Source organism: Amphiura filiformis, chromosome 10 (assembly GCF_039555335.1).
Source record: "Amphiura filiformis chromosome 10, Afil_fr2py, whole genome shotgun sequence".
Taxonomy (NCBI): Eukaryota; Metazoa; Echinodermata; class Ophiuroidea; order Amphilepidida; family Amphiuridae; genus Amphiura; species Amphiura filiformis.
The window spans coordinates 51,469,419-51,492,873 of NC_092637.1; the positions used below are offsets into that span (position 1 = coordinate 51,469,419).

The following is a 23,455-nucleotide window of genomic DNA, read 5'->3' on the forward strand; positions in this document are numbered from 1 at the left end:
ACTTTTTGGGCTATATAACTTGATCAATTTCAGCGATTTTAATGCAGTCTTTTCGAATGCCATGAAAACAAATAGTTACTCGTCGTATTTCAATGTATCGCCCAGGCCTATTAATGGTATTTAACCTGTAATGAAAAGACATGTTAGGAAGTTCTTGGTTATCATTTACAAACACTTTCTTCATGCTAGGGTAGGGCTTTGGAAAAATGACAAAAATATTGAATGTGACCAAGTTTGAAAAAAGGGTGAAAAGCCACACAGGAAAGATTTCTTAAACTTTGGCCCCTTTTTACGTTTTGAAACGTTTTTTGGTAGATTACTTGAGCAAATAACAGGATGAACAGCAGCCTCGCTAAGAGACGTTTTTCTTACAAAACTGTCGTTAAAGTACTATCGAATCATGTCCAAATTTATGGTAGATTGCAACTAATTTCTTTTGAATACATTATGAACAGACATCAGGATTGTCAGCGAAAGTAAATTAAAAATGAATCATTTTTTTTATTTCATCCATTCATTAACCAACAATGTACAATGAGCTATACAATTATAAAAATAACAAATATATACATATCTTAAATGACAACTGTACTGTTAAGACTTTTTTGAATTCAGTGCTCTATCCAAAAAGGGAGATCGTATAAAAATTCAAAGAACAGACTTTCGTCTGACGATTGCCTTTTAGGCATGAAACTAACGACTACCTATTCTGGAGTGTCTGTTCTTTGAATTTTTATATTTTATATACTAATAAATTGTTTTCGCTAAAAATTATCAAACATATGTGATGCGATCAAGCAAAATCATTCGGAACTCGGGAATATTGATTTTGAGATATAGCCAAACAAAGCAAATATTTCCTTTTGTTTCCTGCTGTTTTGCAAACTATTTAATTGCTAATATCTTTTGAATTGGTTGTTCAATTTCAATGGGGTTTTCTGTAAAATACAGCTTTGTAAATGCTTTTAACTATCCTAAAAGAAACTGAATATTTAATATTTCCGAGTTCCGGCTGATTTTGCTTGATCGCATCACATAGTTTCACGCCACACGGCGATCGTCAAACAACTGTGAAACAATTATCGAATGACTATTCATGTTATATTTTATATACAGTATACAATGAAATTCCCTATTTTTCCACACTACATTATATGGTCAAGTTTCTGGCACCACTGCACTCCAGTACAACAATTACCAAAACGGATATTTCTAAATATCTTATTTATGGTCTGAATACCTTTCTCGAGTCAGTAATTTAGATATTGTTTTATTGTGTCTCTAAAAATGGTGAGAAATAAATAAAAGTACACATATTCAGAAAGGGAATGATGCAAGGAATCCAACTAGCATAACAGATTCCTGCAAAAATATACAGTTTTTAAGAAATCTTAAAATTTGATTTTACTCTACTGACTCGAGGAAGATATATGGACTATATAATACCTGCCCTGCAAAAAACATTTGGAAAGGACGCGGATGGTTGCTTCACTGTATGGAAGACGGAGATGATAATTCATGTTCTTCATACAGAAATATGACCTAATATTTAAGCATTTTGCAGATGTGAGAAACGTAAAAATAGTGAAAATTGGGTCTAATCGTATTTTATTCGTTGTCATGGTAACCACAGGTGAAGTGGTAAAATTTTAATCAAATTTATACATTTTATTTAATCATGTGTATAAGTATAAGGAACATTGATTTTTTTTAATAGTCTGCCACCATATCTTTGATTTATATTTACAAGGTCTTATTTATATTTATATTTACAAGGACTCTTTTAAGACCTTAAACGATCTTAAAAGGCTCTGGTAGCAACGTTTGGACAGTATTTTCTGTGGGACATGAGAGCACATCAGACATATCGAATTGAATTCTGAATACGAAGAATTTTCTTCTGATATCAAATGATTGAAAATTTTTGAAATTCGCGATATAATACACATTATATAGCAAATGATTAAACAATGATACTGATATGCAAAAGCCCTCGAAGTAAACTGTATTAATTTTGGATTTTTTTCCCTCAAACACCAAAACAATTGAGGTGTCTTTAGGAAAAAAATGTATATTTTCAATATGAAAGGTCAACTCCATACACTTTAAGTACATATCAAGTTTATAAAGTTATTTATAAAGTTTACTTCGAGGACTGTTAAATATTAAACATAATTTGTCACAAAAATTGGTATTTTATCGCGTATTTCAAATATATTATTTGATATCAGAAGGATATTATTCGCATTCAGAATGATATTCAATATGTCTGGTATACTCTCATCTCCCACAAAAAAAATACTGTACAAACGTTGATATCCAATTCCTTAAGCTGACTGTAGAGTGTAGATCCATCCTTTCCGTTCATTTCAGCGATACAATGTTTACCCAGCACCTTATCTTGCTGAGGATCAGGATCAACCATCAAAAATGACAATGGGGGTTATTGAGGCACACCATAAGCATGATAAATATCTACAAGTAAAATTCACGGTTTTCAGTTTGTTCTTGTAAAATTATTGCAAGCAATATCGACTTTTTACTATACTAATTAGGCTGAAATAGAACATTGGGGGGCTGAGCCGGGAGTAAAAATTTTCAAACGGCCTGTCAAACATCTTTGGCCCACACTCGGTTTGCTAAGAAAAATCATTACCAACTCCCATCTTGCACATGGCAAATATTTGAGATCCCAATATGCAAACCTACAATGGTCTAGATATATATTGCGAGCGACGTAGCGAGCAAGAAAATATGTATATTTAATCTTTTTCGTACTTGTCTAGTATGTACCAGTGTTTAATGTGCATCCCCAGGACTCAACCAAACCAACATTTTTAGCTTCCTTTTATGGACTCATAACACATTCACACTCCGGCAATATTTAATTTCAAAGGTTAACACAATGGTCAAATTTTAAAGTTGCTCAAATCTGATTAAATAGGACGCCAATTTTTGTTTCTCATTTCAAGGTATCAGAAAAAGAAGAGTTTGACCTACCGGCGACATAACGTTCTTGGGTTATAAGCAAAAAGATCACATCTTGGGAAGTTTAAAAGTTAAAAATAGGCCGATTTTAAAGAAAATGTAAAATGTAAAAACAAGTCAAATATGGAGTAACCATATAGCATGTTAAGTTACCTAGGAAACATCTCAAAATAGGCTATGTCTAAAATAAGGTTCATTATAACGGACCTAGCCCAACCCTCACCATTACCTAACCCTAGTATTAAAGAAGAAGCCCCGCAAGAAAAATGAAAGACAAACATCAGATCACATATTATTCAGAGTTACGGAAACTGTCCATCGCCAAAGGTTGCAGTATTTAGACCATGGTAGAATGAAAACCCTCCATATAATGTTAGGCTATATCTGGTTGATAGGCAGTGTTTACTCTAGCATCAGCTGTATTACTGCTGTGGTCATCATCCTGCAAATTGTAAAAACAATGCCATATAATTTCCATTACACAACCCTACATTTGAATATTGGGACCCGACTAATCAGAACCCGACTGAAACTGAAGCTGAAAGTAATCAATTTAGAACAATGTCGGCAAACTTGTCTTTAAGATACTATTGAGTTCCTTAAAGTCATTTGACTTTTTAAAAAAACTGCAGTGTATTTTATAATATTAAAACATTGATCTTATCGTCACTGGGCGGGAAAAACCTCGTATGTACTCTTTGCCCTTGAACATGGATAAAGCCTTGTAGGCGTAGACTTTGAAGATGGTGCTTCATCCATGTTCAAGGGCCAAAAGTACATGCAGGAAACACTTCATATTTACTTTTGGCCCTTGAAAATTGATAAAGCCTTGCAGGTGTAGACTTTATATTAAATGGGTTGCTTCATCCATGTTCAAGGGCAAAAAGTACATATGAGGTTTTTCCCGCCCAGTGACGTTATAGGAGATGATTTAAGGAAGAAAAAAAATCATCTATATTTTTGGGTAAAGGCCAATAATATATCGAAACGAACGTTTTTGATATTTTCACCCTCCCGAAAAAATTGTATCAAACCTTGGGATCTCCTTTATAGAACATATACTATTGCTCTTGTGGGTCAGCTTTATTTGTTTCAATATTTGAATGAAAACACCGCACCGCTGGGTCAAACAGAAAGAAAGAGAGAGAGTGAGACATACCTGCGCAGAAGCACTCCTTGCTTGTCGTTTCAAAGCCACTGCAACAACGACCATGCATAATATATATAAAATACGCAGTCCAAGCAAAGTCCCAAAGAATCCCTCACGATATGCCTCAATGTCATACAGCCAACATGAACCACGTTCACCACATGAACGTTGCCAATATATACATGCCGAGTTGATGATTGCCCCAAAATAGACTGAGGTCGGAAAGGAACCTGTGGGAAAATGTATTACATTTGGAAAGATTTTTGTAAACTATTTTGCCTCACGTTAACATTGCAGGGTAGTGCCATTTATCATAATTATTATCAAGCACTTTAAATTCTCTACTTTGAGCGTGGCGAAGAGAAAATGGCGTCCCTTCCAATACAAGCTGCAAAGATACTGGAGTGATTTTGATATACTAACGAATACTAGAAACCGTCCCAACATAAAAACGTGTAGCGCTCTACGCGATCCGCCAAGTGCGAACGGCGACCATTGGATAAACGCTGGTGTATTGGTAATGTCGATATCGTCATCCTCTATATAATAGTCTCATAATATTAACAAATAACTATAAATTTACCCTTGCTTTGCTAGTATGAGGGATCACTACGAGTTATCATTATTGCCAGTTATTTCTAATCTAACACCTTCTATGTATTTTAGCCATTAAAGGGGCATTTCGTGATCCACAGCCTCATCCCCCCCACTTTTCCCAAATATTTCTTGCAGATTAATTCGTTTAGCAAAAATATCGCCAAATTTGAATTGGTGCACCAGAACGAAATTACAACACATTGTCTATGGAGCATTGTAATACACATAATCATACATAACTCACAAATGCAAAATCGGAATCAACTAAAATTTTGGAAATAAGCTTTTTTCGTGGATATCTACTGAAAAATGTCATAAAAAGAGGATGCTAGGATCACGAAATCCTCCTTTAAATAAACAATTCAGAAACAGTGCTTACGTTGAGTCAATTCTCTGACTCAATGAGACACTGTTGCTTGGTAATATTTTACCAAATTTAGATTGACTTTGAGTTAAAAACCAATGACAATGTCAAAATGTATGGCATCTTGACCGCCATCGCCTGATTATTGCAAAGCCCCTTGCGTTTTTATTTCTTATGAAATATGGAAAGTTCAATCTGAGCCATATTATCAGAGGTCCCAGTACTCAAATAATGTTTTACTTACCTAGTATATTTGCGATAAACTGTTTAAAAGCTAAAGCAACAGATCGGTCTTCTTCGTCAACCACTCTGGAAACACAAAATGTATATAATAAACAAGATCATGAATTATGCGAAATGCCTTTATTGAAAAAATATTACAAAATTAAGTGACAATTTTATTTTGCAATTAACATGATTAACCATTACCCATGCGAATATGCGCATGCTATTTTAGGGAATCCACATTAGAAAACCTGAAATTATCGATCTATGTTATGTCAACGCCACGAGGAACATTTTACCGTTATCGTTCTGTTTTTCCTTTTTGATAATAAATTTTTGGTTTATGATAGTCCATGGTGCCAACTGCCAACCCACAGGCCTCGGCATACTTTACAGATTTTCACTGACCACCATGACCACTGTAGATACACAACTTAACCATTAAAGAACATTCAGGGATGCAGTTTAAAGTCCTCGTCTATCACAAATAATAACCATCACAACCAGAATCAGATCCCCGTAGCGTACAGGTATAAACCAATTAGGCAGCTAGTTCCTTGTCCTTGGAATTTCAAGTTAGCGCAATTATTTTAATGGTAATGTTCGATAGCCAAAAATTACCATGATGTAATTCGCTGTGCCCATAAAAAGACACGATAAACCAATTTAGGAACAAAAAAGGCAAAGTTCGATGGCCGAAAACAGTAGGCCTACAAAAGTACACTGAAAATGATGAAAATGACTGTGTACATAGCAGACAAACAAAACCAAACATTTTTTTCCTTATTGGCAACTAGGATTGCTGATTTCCGTCTGATTTTGCTTGATCTCATCACATATAAGGCCAAATAAAAAAAAAACATGTTTCACGTCCCCGCCCGCTTCCTTTTTGAGGTTTCTTAAATTTTATTTTTATTTTTGAAATTCAGTTATAACTTTTCAAGAAATATGTCTAGGAAGTAGAGATGCTTTCTATACCCTTGCTAATATATACAAGAAACACTTTTATAAGGTTTTGTGATAGTTAGAGGGGGCCTATCTCTCAGAACAACAAATAAAAAGAGGCCTCCTCCTTTTTCCAGGCATTATTGTATACGCTAAAACAGTTCTAATTATGGGTATTTATACTGATTTTGCGATAAAAAAAATAATAAAAAGCCCCCTCTTCTTCCTTTTTTTCAAAACCCGGACGTGAATCATGTTTTTTATTTTACTTCACGCGGGTGTCGACTGCAGACGACAAGTTAAAAAAAATTAAAATCTAAAATTTCAGAAATGTGAATTGTCATGACCATATTTGGAATCAGCATGAAAAATGCATTAAAATGAGTACAAATAAGCCTAGTATTGGTTCAGCGGTTCTCAAGATAGCTCTTGATATTTTGAGAAAATATTTTGATGGACGTCTTATGTTGAAGCCTATGGCTAGCATGCAGAGCATTAATATAACGAAACCGAATTGCACTGCTCGATCGTCGCTACTCACCGCATATTTATGTAAATAAATGGATTGGCTACCATGGTACCAAAAGCTATACCAATGAATACCAACACAAGAAATGTAGTTAACATCCTACTTGTGTCACAGTCCCCAATACATTGCCCGGAAGTCGCAGTGCCTAATGGGATACTTTCAGTTGGCATGGAAATATCGGACATGATGCATTGACAATCGAAGTAAGTCTGTAAAAACAAGTGATAAATCACACAATCATAATTATTCAAAACGAAGATAACCTTGTTTCTGTTTTCTTACACTAATCTACTTTAAAGGTATACGAGGTATTGTTGGTCGAAGCAGCCAAAAACAAATCGATTTTCGTTATCTGAATCAATATATTATTGAAAAATAACACTTTGATGTTTTGCAAAAGTTCATTCTACAATCATATACTTTGAAAACTTGCTTAATTTATTGTTCTTAATGAGTTATGTACGTTTTACAAAAGTGTTGTTGTTTCAGCCCTCTTTACAACATAACTCAAGAACCACAGGACCTACAAAAGTATATCTGTGATATTTGAATTCTTCTACACGCTCGCTATGAATTGAGCAATGCCATTTTTGCTAAAGCTCACTCCCATTCGCAAGATGCTGTGAACTACGGTGTGGGCCAAAAACAACTTTACCCAATTTCAGAAGGTGGTTGCTCGAATTGTAGAAGAGCTATTCATAATATTGTTACATGTTTTAAATGTATATATTTCTAAAAGTATGTGATGAAAAATGAAAGCAAAAGAAGCTAAATTAACAAAATGGTGCTAGTTTTACGTCCGAGGGTCAAAAATCACTTTGTCCACACGTAATTCAATGGTATGTGCCCGATTGCTAAGAGTACGGCATACATATGCGTTAGGCATACATGTAATTGGTAAACACGTTTGGCTTGTCTTGAAAAGTGATGATTGTTTTACATGCATGAAAGAAATACAATCGATTTTAACCCCCATTTACTTGTCATGTGCTTGAACTTCACGCCTGTCTCAAAACGGGAAATATATGATATCTCCAGAAGGGAAAGTGGTATGAAGGTTAAACAACCGCCAAAATGTGTATTTTTACCCACACTATAATGTCATGCCAATAACTCTATTTAAGGGCTTTTCAAATAAGCTCTTCAAATATGCAAGAGGGAGTCTATAATGACAGACATTACATACATTGTATGCAGGTCTAGTGTGAATTTGATATGCCAACAAATCTTACCAAGATTACCAAGGGAAATAAGTAACCCAATGGCTTGGGTAAATCATTCTTGCGCTTATTTCGAGTAGGGTAGACGATGAAATTCGATGGTAGGGAGGAGGGTTGTCAAGTTCTGTTTGCTCTTATAACAACATTATAAGTCTTCCATGGGCAGGAAAAAAAAACCTATGTGTCTTTGGCCCTTGAACGAGTTTAAACCAAAACTGCGAATACGTTAAGAGGTTTTGCTATAAACATGTTCAGAAGTGATATTGAGTTCAAACTTACTTTTATGATGACTACAAATGAGAAGTGATTGCCTTTAATATTTCGCATGTTTGTACAAGATTTGTTAAGGCACACTAACATGTCATAGTGACGTCATATCAAAAATGTCTGTACTTGTTTTCGTATCACTTGATCACTAGAAAATCCATTACAAATGTGTGGATAAGGGACCGTTCACAAGCACCTGTTAGGGGGGGCTGATGCAAAAAGGGGGGCCCTGAAAATTGTTGACCCTCCTAGGGGGGGGGGGCTGCAAAAAATGACCACACATTTCGTGGGAAAATTGAGTTTATATGCTTTTCTATGGGGTTGACCGATAATTTTCATGTCAAAAACGGGGGACCTTGAAATTTTCGAGGTCTATAAAGGTGTTACAAGTGTTTGTGAACGGTCCCTAAATCGTTTCTAATGCGGAATTAAACAAATAACGCTGCCAATTTAACAAATTAAACTGCCGGTTGGACTTTAATAGGGGCAAGAAAATCTTACGGTATTCATTTCAGCAAGAAAACCGGGGGGTCCGCCTGTAGAGGTAGCATTCATAAGTTGTACAGTGCTAGTGGTACACCCAGCATGACACGGTGATATATAGGTTAGTGCATCAGAGCCACAAACAGGTCGAAATATCTCGGATGGACAACTACAATTGGCGTTACATGAACCATCTATGCGAATCTCATTCCTGGAAATAATACAAACACACATTGGTTTTAATATTTGTTATTTTTTTTGCTTTGCAAATGATAATCATAAATTAAAAAAATGTTCGTATTTGTTTTGTGCTTGCTGTTTCTTTGTTTTCTTATGTTTCTGTGTGGTTTTGGTAAGAACTTTATTTACATGCGTACGACGTGTATCGTTAATACATGTCGATTTTAATATTACAAGTATGCCTCAAAAGTATGGATGGCGGATAGCTTCAAAAGACGCCTAAGATTATTCGCCTGACCTTGGACATGTAAGATGCAATCTTAGTTTTCATGGGTTTTATAAAGAGTCATAGTCATAATAATTCGAAACATAACTTTTACGATTTAAAAATCATCGACCTAATTTGTATCAGGCATTAGAAGGGGGAACACCACTAAATGAACTGCCCATTGAAATACACGTAATATAAGACTAGCGATGAGCAAGTATGATTAAATAATATAAGACTGTATCTTGGACGTATGAGATTGCATCTTGGACGTTTAAGATTGTATCTAGAACGTGCAAGGTTAGGCGTATTATCTTAGGCATCTTTTGATGCTATCCGCCATCCATACAAAAGGATTCCTTCCGGGCTAAAAATGCGTGGTCATATTAGTGCAGCCTTGGCCATGTTGGCTCAAATATTGCCTGAAAGAAGCGCTCGTTATCGTTTAGTTTCGGTAAAAATCGGTTTGTGTTTCTTCGTCACCTTGTTTAGTAACGAACGGAGCTCAAACCAACTTTTGCCGATACTAGGGATGAGGGAGTACAACCAGCTGGGATCGAGACTTGTTTCCTTCCAGCGCTAATGGCATCCATGGCACGTTTGTTTTTATGTACCTGGCAGATCCAGTAACCAATAAATCCGTGTAGGGAACATTCACACCAGCTATGCCACGATTGCTGCACCCGACGAACATGAGTATAAGCATCATTAAGGCTGCTAATACATTGCATATGAGAATGAACACAGCACAACCATAGGATTCGAGCTTGAACATCCTACAGATGATACCCGATGTGATATGACTCAATAAAGTTGCACCAAGAACTATCATACCTGTAATAGAATAGAAACACAAATCCCCACTCAATAACTATACACTTAAACATCTTCACACCATGTAAAAAATAGAACAATTAAAAAATACATGTTTTTAAGGAAGCTTTAATTTGCGGTTAGTGTTTTATAAAGTAGAGACGTGAAGTTAGAATTATGTTTGTTTGTTTTTTATCTTAAAACAAATATTTTGAAAAAGTGAGAAACCTTCTCCAGACTTTGATGGGCTCAAACAACCTGGTCTCCAAATTAAACTGCTGTATATAATCAGTTTAAAAAATCTTAAACTGATCATATACGGCAGTTTAAGATGTCTTCAACGAAAGCGGCCTCTGTTGTTGTAAATTAAATTTAGTGCGTTTATTTTACGTTTTGAAGAGATTTTGACACCATAGAATGTTTGGTAAGTGAAATGCCTCAATGAGGAATGGGAATGCTGGGGAGGTGTCGGCCGTAAAGAAAACAATACCGTTCAAAGACTATATTGTTCAAGGTTGCCCAGAAGGGCTGCAAAGAAACAATTGGCAATCCAAAACAATAGCCCCGATACGTAGAGGGCATGGCCTGAAGAATGAGGGAAATTAAGGGGTAAAATGTGACATGCTATCGATAGCTTTCTTGCCCTGCGGGCCAATTGTAACTGTAACTTCATTTATAAAGAACTCGACTATGGCTGGGAATCTCTGGACTCGGACCTACCGATCCTGCGGCCTTGGGTGTTTTTTTGTAGATACTGGACTCCCATAGTTAAGTTCTTTATCAATGTAGCTTCAATATATAGTTGCCCCGCAAGGAAAGAAAGTAATGCCTTAAGAGTAGCAGTCTGTCTCTATCGAAATTGGCATTTTAAATTGGCATTAATCTTAAACCTTTGTGTAACATTAATGTAACGACCTTGTCATGTAATGTAATGTAATGTAATGTAATTTAGTGTAATGTAATGTCATGTAATGTAGTGTAATGTAATGTAATGTAATGAAATGTACCATACCGTTTGCTTGCATATATTACGAGTTATCTTGTCACAAAAATCGTGCAATGTTGTCATCAAAAGTGAGCTCTGGGAAATCGACGTTGTATGTCAAATTGTACAAAAAACACCTAAATTTTAAAACGGTAAGACTTGAAAAACTGTATCTGGTGCATGGTCTTAATTTCATTCTTTTTGCACTATTGAATCCAAAATGTGTGCTTTTAGCGTGCCAAAATCCCAATAATTTGAAAACCTGGATGGCACTTTGGCTGCAAATCTGGCGGTAACGACATACCAAACGCGACTTGCATGAGTTGGACATACACGCAAATTTGCGCCGCATCACGCGACGCTAATCCCACTATTTCGCATTCGCGCATTCCGGACTCCTATTTCTCGACAATTTACTTCAGCTGTCTTGAGCCATGTGACTCTTTGGAGTTGGAAAGACTGAAATAATGATTTTGAATTAAAAAGAAACAAGATGAAACATTAAAGAGTTACCGGTATATTTTAACAGTTTCAAGTGAAAGAATACATCTTAGTGTTGATAAGTAGCAATCTCATGTATCTCCCTTTATTCTGCCCTTACGGGATCTGGAATGAGCGTTTTGAGCGTTTCGACAGTATTTTTTGTGGGACATGAGAGCACATCAGACATATCGAATTGCATTCTGAATACGAAGAATGTCTTGCTGATATCAATTCATTTTTTACAATTCACGATATAATAAAAATTTTCATATTGAAGATATGGATGTTTTCCCCCAAAAGACCTAATTTTGTTTGATGTTTTGGGAAAAAAATCCATATCTTCATTACGAAAGGTCAAAATATTCAATTGATCGTCAGCTTTTCATCCCAGCTACATACACTTTAAGTACATATCATCAGATTTATAAAGTTTACTTCGAGGACTGTTATATTTCAAAAATATCAATTTTTAATCATTTGCCATAATGTGTATTACATTGCAAATTTCAAAAATCAAAATTATTTGATATCAGAAGGACATTCTTCGTATTCAGAATGCAATTCGATATGTCTGATGTGCTCTAATGTCCCACAATAAATACTGTCCAAACGTTCATACCCCATCCCTTAAGGTCACTTACCGAAAATTATGGAGGCCAAAGCTGGACTAAGAACGAATTGAACTTCAAGAGTCTTTATGAGGAAATTCGCCAATGCAGCTAATGTTGCAGTATCCACGATGGCGCCCACACACAGAAACATTAACGGAACATTGGTTACCAAGCGCTTGAGAGCTAAAAGTGACAAAACAAAAGTAATGCATGTTTTGGTTTAGTTTTTATCTGTTCTGGTTTGACGACTCAAGGAAACCTAAGATAGTCAATTGTGAAGATTATTTCCTTTGGGGTCCATTAGACCGGGACGGGCTTGGAGAGTCGAACTGTGGTTCCGAACTGATTATGAACTACATTGAACAGGTATTCTACCCCAATGTCACCTGCATTTACTATGGAGGGCAGAACTAAACGTTCATTTGTTGCCGAAATGAGTAACATGCAATTTTGGACATAGATTTTGGACAACACTACCTTGTCACAGGAATAGCATACCTCAGGATTAAAGTGTGAGCTTGCTTGAGTTCTACGTCCAATACGTTGTGCCAATAACGTGAAGCAAGAACTACCCAGCAAACACAAAAACGTTTTCAAAACGTTTGAAACAGGTTATATTTTGGGGTTTTGGTTTAGATAAAAACGTTTTAATAACGTTGAATGTCGGGTTATTATAAAGGTCATGAAAACCTTTTAAAACGTTTTATTTGAAAATACACTACAACATTGTTTTTATAATGTTTTCAAAATGTTATTGTAAAATATTTTTTGCACACATTTTTTGCCAAATATTTTATCAACACTTAATTAACACTGTATTAGAATATTTGCAGTAGGTTATCAACAACTTTTGTAAACACGTTTTATACCCTTTATATTCCCTTTATATAACCTGGCATTTAAACGTTTTCTGGCAACCTTTTATAACCTTTTGCGGATGATGTCAAAACGTTTTGTGTTTGCTGGGTATTTTTTTAAAGCTTAACATTTTAAGCTTTCAATAAGACTCAAATCGTCGTTGTCGTTAAACTTTGAGATAAATACCGGAAGTACCAGGTACATGCTAAACAACGCCCAAGTTAAATGGATATGTAGATCGGTTACAGGAAATTTCTCCACAGTTTATTGGAGAATGTCGAACCGAAAATAAATTCCAGGAATATTTACCTTTTAAAACGCCTTTAACATGGTGCAGAAACTGCTTGAAGACAGACCTATTTGCACTAGGCATCTTTTCCTCGTTAGATTTTTCTTTAACGTCAATACTATATGACTTTTGACCTGCAGACCTCGGCAATTCTTTTGGATAGAGGCACATTGGCAACGCTAACAAAATCCAGAAGAATCCACATGCCAGGAATCCTAGCCACCAGGCTCCTATCCAACGTGGATCAAACTGAGGAATGCCTGGAATACTTTCGGCGGGAACCCTGTCGAAGTCAACATAGAGGGATGTCGTCTGCGCGCTAAGAAAATAACCAACTGGTGCTCCTAGTGCTACAAAAATGAGCAAGATTGCTGAAACAGAAGTGAATGACCAACGGTTAAGTTTAGTCTTGTTTGAAAAATCAAATTATTATGTAGTGCGTGGTGGAGCAGTAGCTCGATGCGTGGTAGCGCCAATATGATGTGTACTTGGGTAAGGCGCTTTACCTCACTTGCTTCATTTGGTAAAAATCATCATATTTAATTTTCAAAAATAAAAGTCAAAACATCTCTTCATAACTTTTTTAGATATGTGTCACAGCGACTTGCTGGTTGCTGAGAAAAGCTATGCACAAGGTAAAAAATCTGGCAGAAAATTACATTAATAGTTTAGAAACACTGAATGTGCTAATTAGGTGGCAATATTTATATTTATATGCAATAAATGAATTTTTATCCTAATTTTAATATTCCTTAAACATCGCCCCTTGAAAACAATACAATACATATGAAGTACAATAGTATAGGATAAATTTCAATTCGCGTGACTTTTTCCCTTTGGTTAACAGCAACTTCAGAACCAAATGTCCGAATTGATTCAAATAAAAAGCAAATAAAAGCCAAAATTCAATACTTTGGTAATTCAGAAAGAATTAACAAAAATTACATTATTCCACACTTTTTAGTGTTGCCTACCCTTAAATTCCAAACATTTAGGCCTAACTACATTTTAAGTGTGATTCTCATTGTCGTCGACTGACTGGCTTATACCACTTCGCCTTGTAATTTTAAGAAGCTATCAAGGTCGGGAATCTCAGTCAGGACAACATTCGGCACCGAGAGATCAGGGTGAAATCTGGAAATCATCCAGAGCTCCACTCTGAACTTACTTCGACAGTAGATTAGTAAGAAAGACAAAACACTATAATGAAAGACAAAGATAAAAAGACTAGTTTCCGTCTGACGTCATCTGTCAATCAAACTCGAGCACGGTTTGTTTACAAGTGTCGTGATGATATGAGTTGCTGAGCACGGTGGTAAAACCGGGCGCCTTATTGTTAATTTTGCACCTTCAAACATACAAACCATCTCAAAAGTTAGGTATTTATAGTAGTAAACTTTCTTTCGCGAAGGCAACATATCAACAATGCCTAGAAAAGTTGCTTCACCTTGTAAAAGTACGTATTTTTTCGCCATTCACTGTTATTCCTTTTCTCCGATTGGCACCCGGTAAATCGACCTTCCTTGTACGCGCTATTAACCAATCAAGGATCGTAGAGAATTTGATTGACAGTGACGTAAGACGCAAACTAAGTCTTTGGTTCACCTCAAGTTCAGTAGTGACGTCAATGTTTTTTCGCGCGTGCGTGGTACGCTCTGCGCGATTAACTAGCAGCATAATATATGCACCAACGTTACTACAAAACTTGAGCCTGACGAACAAATTGAATAGCCTTACTTGTATATGTAGTGAGATGCTCTTTGCTAACCCCATCGTCCAAATAGGAGAATATAAGAGGATTAATACACGCTGAGCCGGCACCAGATATAGCCCGGCCAATCGACAGCAATGATATATACTGATCACGCCTATTACCACCACCATCACACGCATCAAAATTAGATATATTCCCGAAATCGGTAGCGGCACTGCAAAGACCAGCTCCACCTGGCCTCATTGAAGAGGAGAACTGGTCACTTCCGAAGATAACGGATGCGGGGTCTAGTGGCTCTGTCGCATAGTGCGGCATGGCGCTTATGATCATACCAATTCCATAAATGGTACCTGTAGGTAGAAATAATTAAGTTATTCACTGCGCCCAGTAAAACAAATATGTTTGTCTTAGGAGCAAATGGAAAAAAGAACAGCGGTTTGATATTTTACGCCTTTTTTAGTAAGAAAGCTTTGCAATACGCAATATTTTGGGGGTCTTTGAAAAACTTTTTTCCCGCCACAGGGCAAACAAAACAACCATCAAACGTGTAAAAATGATACCCTAAAATGCTTCTATCAAACGTTTCGCGCATGGCCTCCTGAGACATGGCGTTATGGAGAAGTTATTCTTTTACACTCATAATATAATTACACAATCTTTTATGGGATGTCTTAAAACCCAATCGCTTTGGTTTTAAAGCAATTAAACAGGAAAAAAAAACCCAAAGTTAATCCAAGTTGGTGTCAATCTGGAGCATAATGCATTATTATGAGCGATATGATGCCTTTATCACCATTTCATGTTTCAAATTGAATGATTATTGAGTTTAAGGGCTCTAAAATGAGCGTTTATTGCGTTTCGACAGTATTTTTTGTGCGACATGAGAGCACCTCAGACATATCGAATTGCATTCTGAATACGAAGCATGTCTTTCTGATATCAAATAATTTTCATTTTTTGAAAATCACAATATAATACAAATTTTATGACAAATTACAAAAATTTGATATTTTAAAATTTTTGATATATATAACAGTCCTCGAAGTAAATTATATAAATCTAATGATATATTCTTAAAGTGTATGTAGCAGGGAGGAAAAGCCGACGGTCAATTGAAAATTTTGACCTTTCATATTGAAGATATGGATTTTTTCCCAAAAAGACCTAATTTTTTTGGGTGTTTTGGGAAAAAAAAATCCATATCTTCAATACGAAAGGTCAAAATTTCCAATTGATCGTCGGCTTTTCATCCCACCTACATACACTTTAAGTATAATAATCAGATTTATAAAGTTTACTTCAAGTACTGTTTAATATCAAAAATATAAATTTTAATGATTTGCCATAAAATGTGTATTAAATTGCGAATTTCAAAAATCAAAATTATTTGATATCAGAATGACATTCTTCGTATTCAGAATGCAATTCGATATGTCTGATGTGCTCTAATGTCCCAAAATAAATACTGTCCAAACGTTCATACCCCAGCCCTTAAGTGGCAGCCGCTTTTAGTGGTAACTATATAAACTATATGATATCAATTGACGAATTCGTGATTCTAGAACGGGAGGAAAATTGTAAAGGAGAGGCATTAAGGAAGCCATCTGGGAGCGGGTTGAGCAGCCCCGTTGAGTAGCCATCACCTTTAAGAAACCTTGATTTTACTTATCTCATGCACGCAAGACAATGCCTAGCCATCTATCACGTGATCATTTCAGCGGTCAAATACCTGATGAAGTCAGGAGTTTCTAGACGTAGCGAGTTTGAAAACGTAAGTTCCAGTAAGATTCAATTCCGACTTAAAATACACAGTAAACTTATATTTAAAAACGTACAAACAAATTATTTCATAACCCTGGAACATGTATTAAACATTATAAAACCCTAAGAAACTATACGCAACTTTATTTAGTGTATACATGTTGAGGGGTCAAGCGGACTTGGGCTCAGGTCTTGACATGGAGTGTAAATTTGAAGTATACACCCCTGTGTAGATGATTAAGATCATGTCTGACATAGGGAATGCGTGGTTCCAACTGTAACAATAACCCATGATCTGTTTAAGTATATGGTCAGGAGTAGGATTTTGAGGAGGAACCTTGTGTTGACTTAATAGTTATTGTACTTTACAAATGTCTAGCACTGTATCAAATTACTGGTACTATATATGAAGCATTCTTTGACCTATAGAAATTATCCAAAGCGTCCCCCCCCCCAAAAAAATGATGGGATACCGTCGCAGCTGAAACAGTTCATATCTCTATTACATACCTCCAACTGCAAGGATTCGTGGTCTGTGAGCATTGTGTCCAAAATATGAAACGAAGAAGATTAGCACTAATTGAACCACATCGTCAACAATCAGTAATGCGCCTGCAGTAGAACTCGAAATTTGGAAAGCTCGTTCGATTGTTGAAATTACGCCACCAAGGTATGTGTTTGCGAGAACGCTGAGACCAAACATGATACCGGCGTGGACGACGAAAACTTTGGGACTGGCGAATCGACGAGCCCATGACGGTGAGCAAGGACCACATCCGCAAGATGCCGAGGTTGAATCTTCGGTCATTTTTCCAAATGATTTACCAGCTGTATGTTATCTGGGTACAAGAATAATTATGAATAAATATGTGTTTCGACTCTTTCAACTCAGCAATATAATAATAATAATATTAATTTCTGCCCTACCACGACAAAATGGGTTATATTACTTATATTACACCTATATACAAGTATCTTCTACCTGTAGAAGACGAAAGTATATAGCTTAGTTATGTTTCAAAAAAAGTTGAAAAATCTCATGTTGAATACTTGCTTCCTTCAATTCGTATAAAGGATAGGAAATCTGTATAAAACTACCACAAAAGGAAACAATGGCCAAATAATTGATAATGTCCTTTATTTTGACAATTTTAGGCAAATTGGTCATCATCTTTAAAGAAAGTTGTTGGTATTTGATAAATTACAACTAGTACGCAAAACGCAGGTCTGGGTGGTGCGCTAAGCGCAAATCTTCGACAATACAACATCTAAATGTCTGTATTTAAATTCATTGAATTTTGCGCAAAAGATGTTGTTATGTATGTGTGGAGGGGGTGCGTTTGTTTTTGCCAGCAAACGAGGACACACACTCGCACTTCACATTCAAACCGCGGACCACCCTGCAATGAGGGACCGTACTCGGTTTCTGGAGGTCTGCAAACGACCTTAATGTATTTACGAAATACGACCTCTAAGCCTATCGGTATATAAAAAATAACGTCCGCAGTTGCTAAGTTAAATTCCATGCACACAAAAATACACAAACAAAATGGCGGAAAACGTCCTCGGTATGTCGATTAAGTACGGATGCAGGCGACCACGTTTGCATGGTCCTCAACAGCGTCCACGTTTGGAGGCGATTACATGTGGTGTGGGGTGGAGGTGTGTGCGTGTCATTAATATATACTTGGTCCATTTCAGAACAAAAGTGATGTGTATACAAAGGATAATTCACACCTTCTGTAGATAACAAGAGTTCTTCGGAAATACATCGTCAAATTGCAGGAAAGTAATAAGAAAAATATGATCCATTATATGATATCAAAAACTCATCAACAATCAGAAACATCGAGGGATGATCCTATTGATCAGATAAACGGACTTTTAAAGTTGCCTTACAACTTTGAGCAAGAATAAAAATCAAAGAGTAGGAAGCTTAAGGGATCTGGATTGAGCTTTTTAAGCGTTTCGACAGTATTTTTGTGGGACATGAGCGCACATCAGACATATCGAATTGCATTCTGAATACGGAGAATGTCTTTCTGATATCAAATAATTTTCATTTTTTGAAATTCACGATATAATACAAATGTTATGACAAATTATTAAAATTTGATATTTTTCACATTTTGATATATAACAGTCCTCGAAGTAAATTTTATAAATCTAATGATATATTCTTAAAGTGTATGTAACTGGGAGGAAAAGCCGACGATCAATTGAAAATTTTGACCTTTCATATCGAAGATATGGATTTTTATCCCAAAAAGACCTTTTTTTTTTTTTTTGGTGTTTTGGGGAAAAGAATACATATCTTCAATATGAAAGGTCAAAATTTTCAATTGATCGTCGGCTTTTCATCCCACCTACATACACTTTAAGTACATATCATCAGATTTATAAAGTTTATTTCGAGTACTGTTAAATATCAAAAATATCAATCTTGGTCTATTGCCATTTGGTCTAATACCATTTCGTCTAATTCCCGTTTAGTCTATATTCAATTGGTCTATTACCAGAAAGGCTAATTGCCACTTAGTATAATAATCATATAGTCTAATAGCCATTTAGTCTAATATTGTTTGGTCTAATAACCGGTATGTCTACTAACCATATAGTCTAATAACCATTTGGTCTAATATTTCTTTAATAACCATTTGGTCTAATAAACGTTTGGTCTAATAATCATTAAGTCTAATACTCGTATGGTCTAATAACCAGTTAGTCTAATACCATTTCGTCTATTTATTAATAAACTAAATGCTTGTAAGACTAAATGGTTTGTAGACCAAATGGGTATTAGACCAAATGGCTATTAGACCTATTGGTTATAGACCAAATGGGTATTAGACTAAATGGTTGTTAGACTAAATGGTTTTAGACTTATTGATTATTAGACTAAATGGTTATCGGACCAAATGGTTATCGGACCAAATGGTTAAAGGACCAAATGATTATTGGACGTAGTTGTTATAGACCTAATGGGTTTAGACCAAATGGATGTAGACGAACTGGATATTAGCCCAAATGGTATTAGACCAAATGGCAAATCCCCTCAATCTTTAATTATTTGCCATAAAATGTGTATTACATTGCCAATTTCAAAAAATCAAAATTATTTGATATCAGAAGGACATTCTTCGTATTCAGAATGCAATTCGATATGTCTGATGTGCTCAAATGTCCCACAATAAATACTGTCCAAACGTTCATACCCCGCCCCTTAAGTGATTTCTTTTGATCTACCTGGATGATTGATAATATTCATATACAGGTATAAAACATGATTTGAAATCCAATCCAATTTCCTGCAAACCAAGAGTCGTGGAAGTATTCCCTGAATAAACATTGATAGCGGCCAAAACAAAATGCTATCACCTGGGTTATTTATTCATCACAATATGAAGGAAAATATTTACCTGTTCAGACTCCCTTTTCATGGTTCAATAGTGATTCAAAGAAGAAATAAAGTACAAATAAACTGGAAAGTAGTTATGTGTAACGCAGAATAAGTGTAATTGTGGTTTGATACGATTTTGGTACTGACGGAGGGCATTAGTTGCCCTTGAAATGACATTGTTTTGTTATCAGTGAAATTATATAATTGAAAAGTTAAGGTGGTACGACACACCTTGATCAATTTTTGACTATTTTTGCATTTTTCTCAAAAACTAATTAAACACTGGTAACAAAAGTAATGTATATTATAGGGGCAAGGAATCAAGTTTCTACACTGACATTTCAGTGACTCGAGACAGGTAGTTATTGATTTATTAATCAAATATTTGGGTTCCCTCATTTTTGACTGTAACTCCACCACTGTTATCTGTGCTGAAATAAAATTTTCAATGTAGTTGTAGTCTTTGCCCCTATAATATACATATCTTACTTGTCACCAATGTTCTATAATTTTTGAGAAAAATGTAAAAATACACACAAAATTGGCCAGGGGTGTAGTACCACCTTTTAAGGTGGTACTACACCCTAATTTTAAAATACTTAATTTATAGACTGGTTCTAGTTTGGAAAAATCGCGATCCTAGCGCAAGTTTGTGTAAAAGTAGGTACCCAGCAAACACAAAAACGTTTTTAGAACGTTTTAAATAAGTTATATTTTGGGTTTTGGTTTAGGTAAAAACGTTTTAATAGCATTAAAATGTCGGGTTATATAAAGGTCGTGAAATCGTTTTAAAACGTTTTGTATGAAAACACACTACAACAATATTTTTAAAATGTTTTCGAAATATAATTGTAAACTATTTAGTAACATTTAAATGTCGTGTTATATAAAGGTCGTGAAAACATTTTAAAAACGTTATTGTAAATATTTTGGACAAACATTTTTTGCAAAATATTTTTTCAACCCCAAAATAACATTCTGTTTAGAATGATTTGTACCAAGATTTCAAAAATGTTTTTGGAATGTTATTAACACGTTTTTATACCCTTTATATAACCCGACATTTAAATGTTTTCTGTAAAACATTTGTGTTTGCTGTGCAGTAAATTACCAACAAATGTTATTTCATGTTATGAAAACGTTTTATACCATTAATGTACCCTTTATATAACCCGACATTTAAACGTTTTTTGACAACCTTTTATAACCTTTTGGATATGATGTCGAAAACGTTTTGGGTTTGCTGGGTAACTAGCTTAATTTTGTTATATATATTTGATAGTTTAGTTTGATCAGATAGTAAAAACTATTACTTTCCTGAATCCGTTGAACTTGAGGAACCGTTTGCATCAATTTTTACGAAAATTAGAGCAACTTTAATTTTACACCCCTGGGTAACATGCAAATTGACCTTGGACCTGTTGAGCCTCATAACCTGGTAGATATAATGTTCTACGCGCAATTATGTTACATTTGTGTGATACTTACAAATAATTTTATGTTTTGTAGTGAATTTGGAGCATGTTTAATTTTTGCCCCCTGTATGAGCATGTAGGGGTTTGTTTTTTGGGGGACTTTTTAGGGTCACTGGGTTTCAATATAGCTTCCCAGCAAACATAAAACGTTTTCGACATCATTCACAAAAGGTTATAAAAGGGGGATGAAAGGTTGTCAGAAAACGTTTAAATCTCGGGTTATATAAAGGGTACATTAATGGTATAAAACGTTTTCATAACATTAAAAAACATTTGTTGGTTATTTACTGCACAGCAAACATTTAAATGTCGGGTTATATAAAGGGTATAAAAACGTTTTAATATAACATTCCAAAACCATTTTTGAAAACTTGGTACAAATCTTGATTTGTTATGTTTTCTTGTTCTGCCCAAGAGGGGACTACAGAAGTGAAAGATAAATGCCCATGCCCCATAGTCTAACGACCTTTAGGCCTATATATATAACCCGACATTTAAATGTTATTAAAACTTTTTGTAAAAAAACATTTAAAGAACATTTCTGTGTTTGCTGGGTGCAAATATTTTAACATGTTATTTAAGTGTTGACAAAATATTTGGCCAAAAATGTTTGCAAAAATAGTTTACTATGATATTTTTTTTTTAAATATTGTTGTAGTGTGTTTTCATACAAAACGTTTATATAACCCGACATTTTAATGTTATTAATACGTTTTGACCTAAACCAAAACCCAAAATATAACTTATTTAAAACGTTTGAAAAACGTTTTTGTGTTTGCTGGGTTGGCAGACAAAATGTGTGACTTCAGCATATCTGAATTAACTAAACTATTTTGGTTGTCAGCTTTTACGCGAACTTGCCGCTTATATGCTTGAAGAGGCACATATTTCCAAAATAAAACTATGCTAAATATTATTTATAGTCAACATTTCCCTATTTATAGTAAGATAACTCGGTAACGATAGGTAGTAGATAGCACAAATTATATATTTTTGAAATCCATATGATCAGACGAATATTTTGATGTATACCATTCAACATGATTCGAGAAATTTTAATGTTTTACCCCTGTATGACCTTTCGTGACCTCTAGCGGTCAGTAGGGGTCAAATCCAAAATGCCTCAACATCTTAAAATAAACCATGTTCTGCATGTGTGCAAATAATGATGCTTGTATCAGAAAGTGCACAATTATTTATCTGACTTTTTATGTTGTTCTTATAATAAATAAATCAGTTTCGTATAAATTTTTGCCTTTGTGTATAAATTCTGTCGTTATACGGGCCTCATATAATGGCTAATATATCACTCATTTTGGAAATCAAAGATAATAATGAAAAATTTACCTGTTATACGACCGGTATACGACACACAAAAACTTGTTCCTTTTTATAGTATGGCTGCCAACGTCAACACACCTTATACCGTATATACGGAGTACATGTAGCACGGTGATTGTCGAACTTGGTGATCAGAAAACACACTCCAGCTCTCCGGTGATCAAGAACAAAGGACATGAGCTTCCCTCATTATATAATCACTGTATAATGATTTCTACTGGTAATCAATATCCTGTGAAAGGAAAAGGCGATAGCAATAGTAAGAGAATGTACCGGGATATTAAGAAAGACCAGGATTTCACAGCTTTCCATGACAAACTTGTTGATTGTGAATTACAAGTTAATTCAAGTTCAAAGGTAAATGTAATTCTTGGTTCGGTTGACATTGATGAGTCAATTACGGAGCGAAGAAACGCAGCACGACTCCATAGGAAATGGGTTAAGGGTGACAAAACAGACAATGAATTGGGGGATGACTTACGGAAATCATATCAGGATAAACGTATTCA

At 35.2% G+C, this 23,455-nt stretch overlaps 1 protein-coding gene across 1 annotated transcript; it reads right to left on the reverse strand.

Annotated features, from left to right (window-relative positions):
- Positions 1-471: 471 nt before the first annotated feature.
- On the reverse strand, positions 472-23,132 carry LOC140163007 (solute carrier organic anion transporter family member 5A1-like). The gene is made up of 11 exons (XM_072186345.1): positions 22,953-23,132; positions 17,241-17,569; positions 14,993-15,319; positions 13,276-13,626; positions 12,139-12,291; positions 9,831-10,050; positions 8,787-8,979; positions 6,811-7,007; positions 5,344-5,408; positions 4,148-4,368; positions 472-3,430 (listed from the first exon to the last, which is right to left on the reverse strand). Exons 2-11 carry the CDS (start codon positions 17,536-17,538, stop codon positions 3,362-3,364), a joined length of 2,094 nt encoding a protein of 697 aa, XP_072042446.1. The 5' UTR covers positions 17,539-17,569; positions 22,953-23,132; the 3' UTR covers positions 472-3,361.
- Between the last annotated feature and the right edge of the window lie 323 nt (positions 23,133-23,455).

Coding starts and splice junctions, on each gene's coding strand:
- LOC140163007 (XM_072186345.1), bottom strand. CDS start 17,538: ATGACCGAAGATTCAACCTCGGCATCTTGCGGATGTGGTCCTTGCTCA. Junction 13,627..14,992: donor GCATCTCACTACATATACAA/GTAAGGCTATTC, acceptor CTTCTGTTTCAG/CAATCTTGCTCATTTTTGTA. Junction 5,409..6,810: donor TTTATTTACATAAATATGCG/GTGAGTAGCGAC, acceptor TTGTGTTTCCAG/AGTGGTTGACGAAGAAGACC.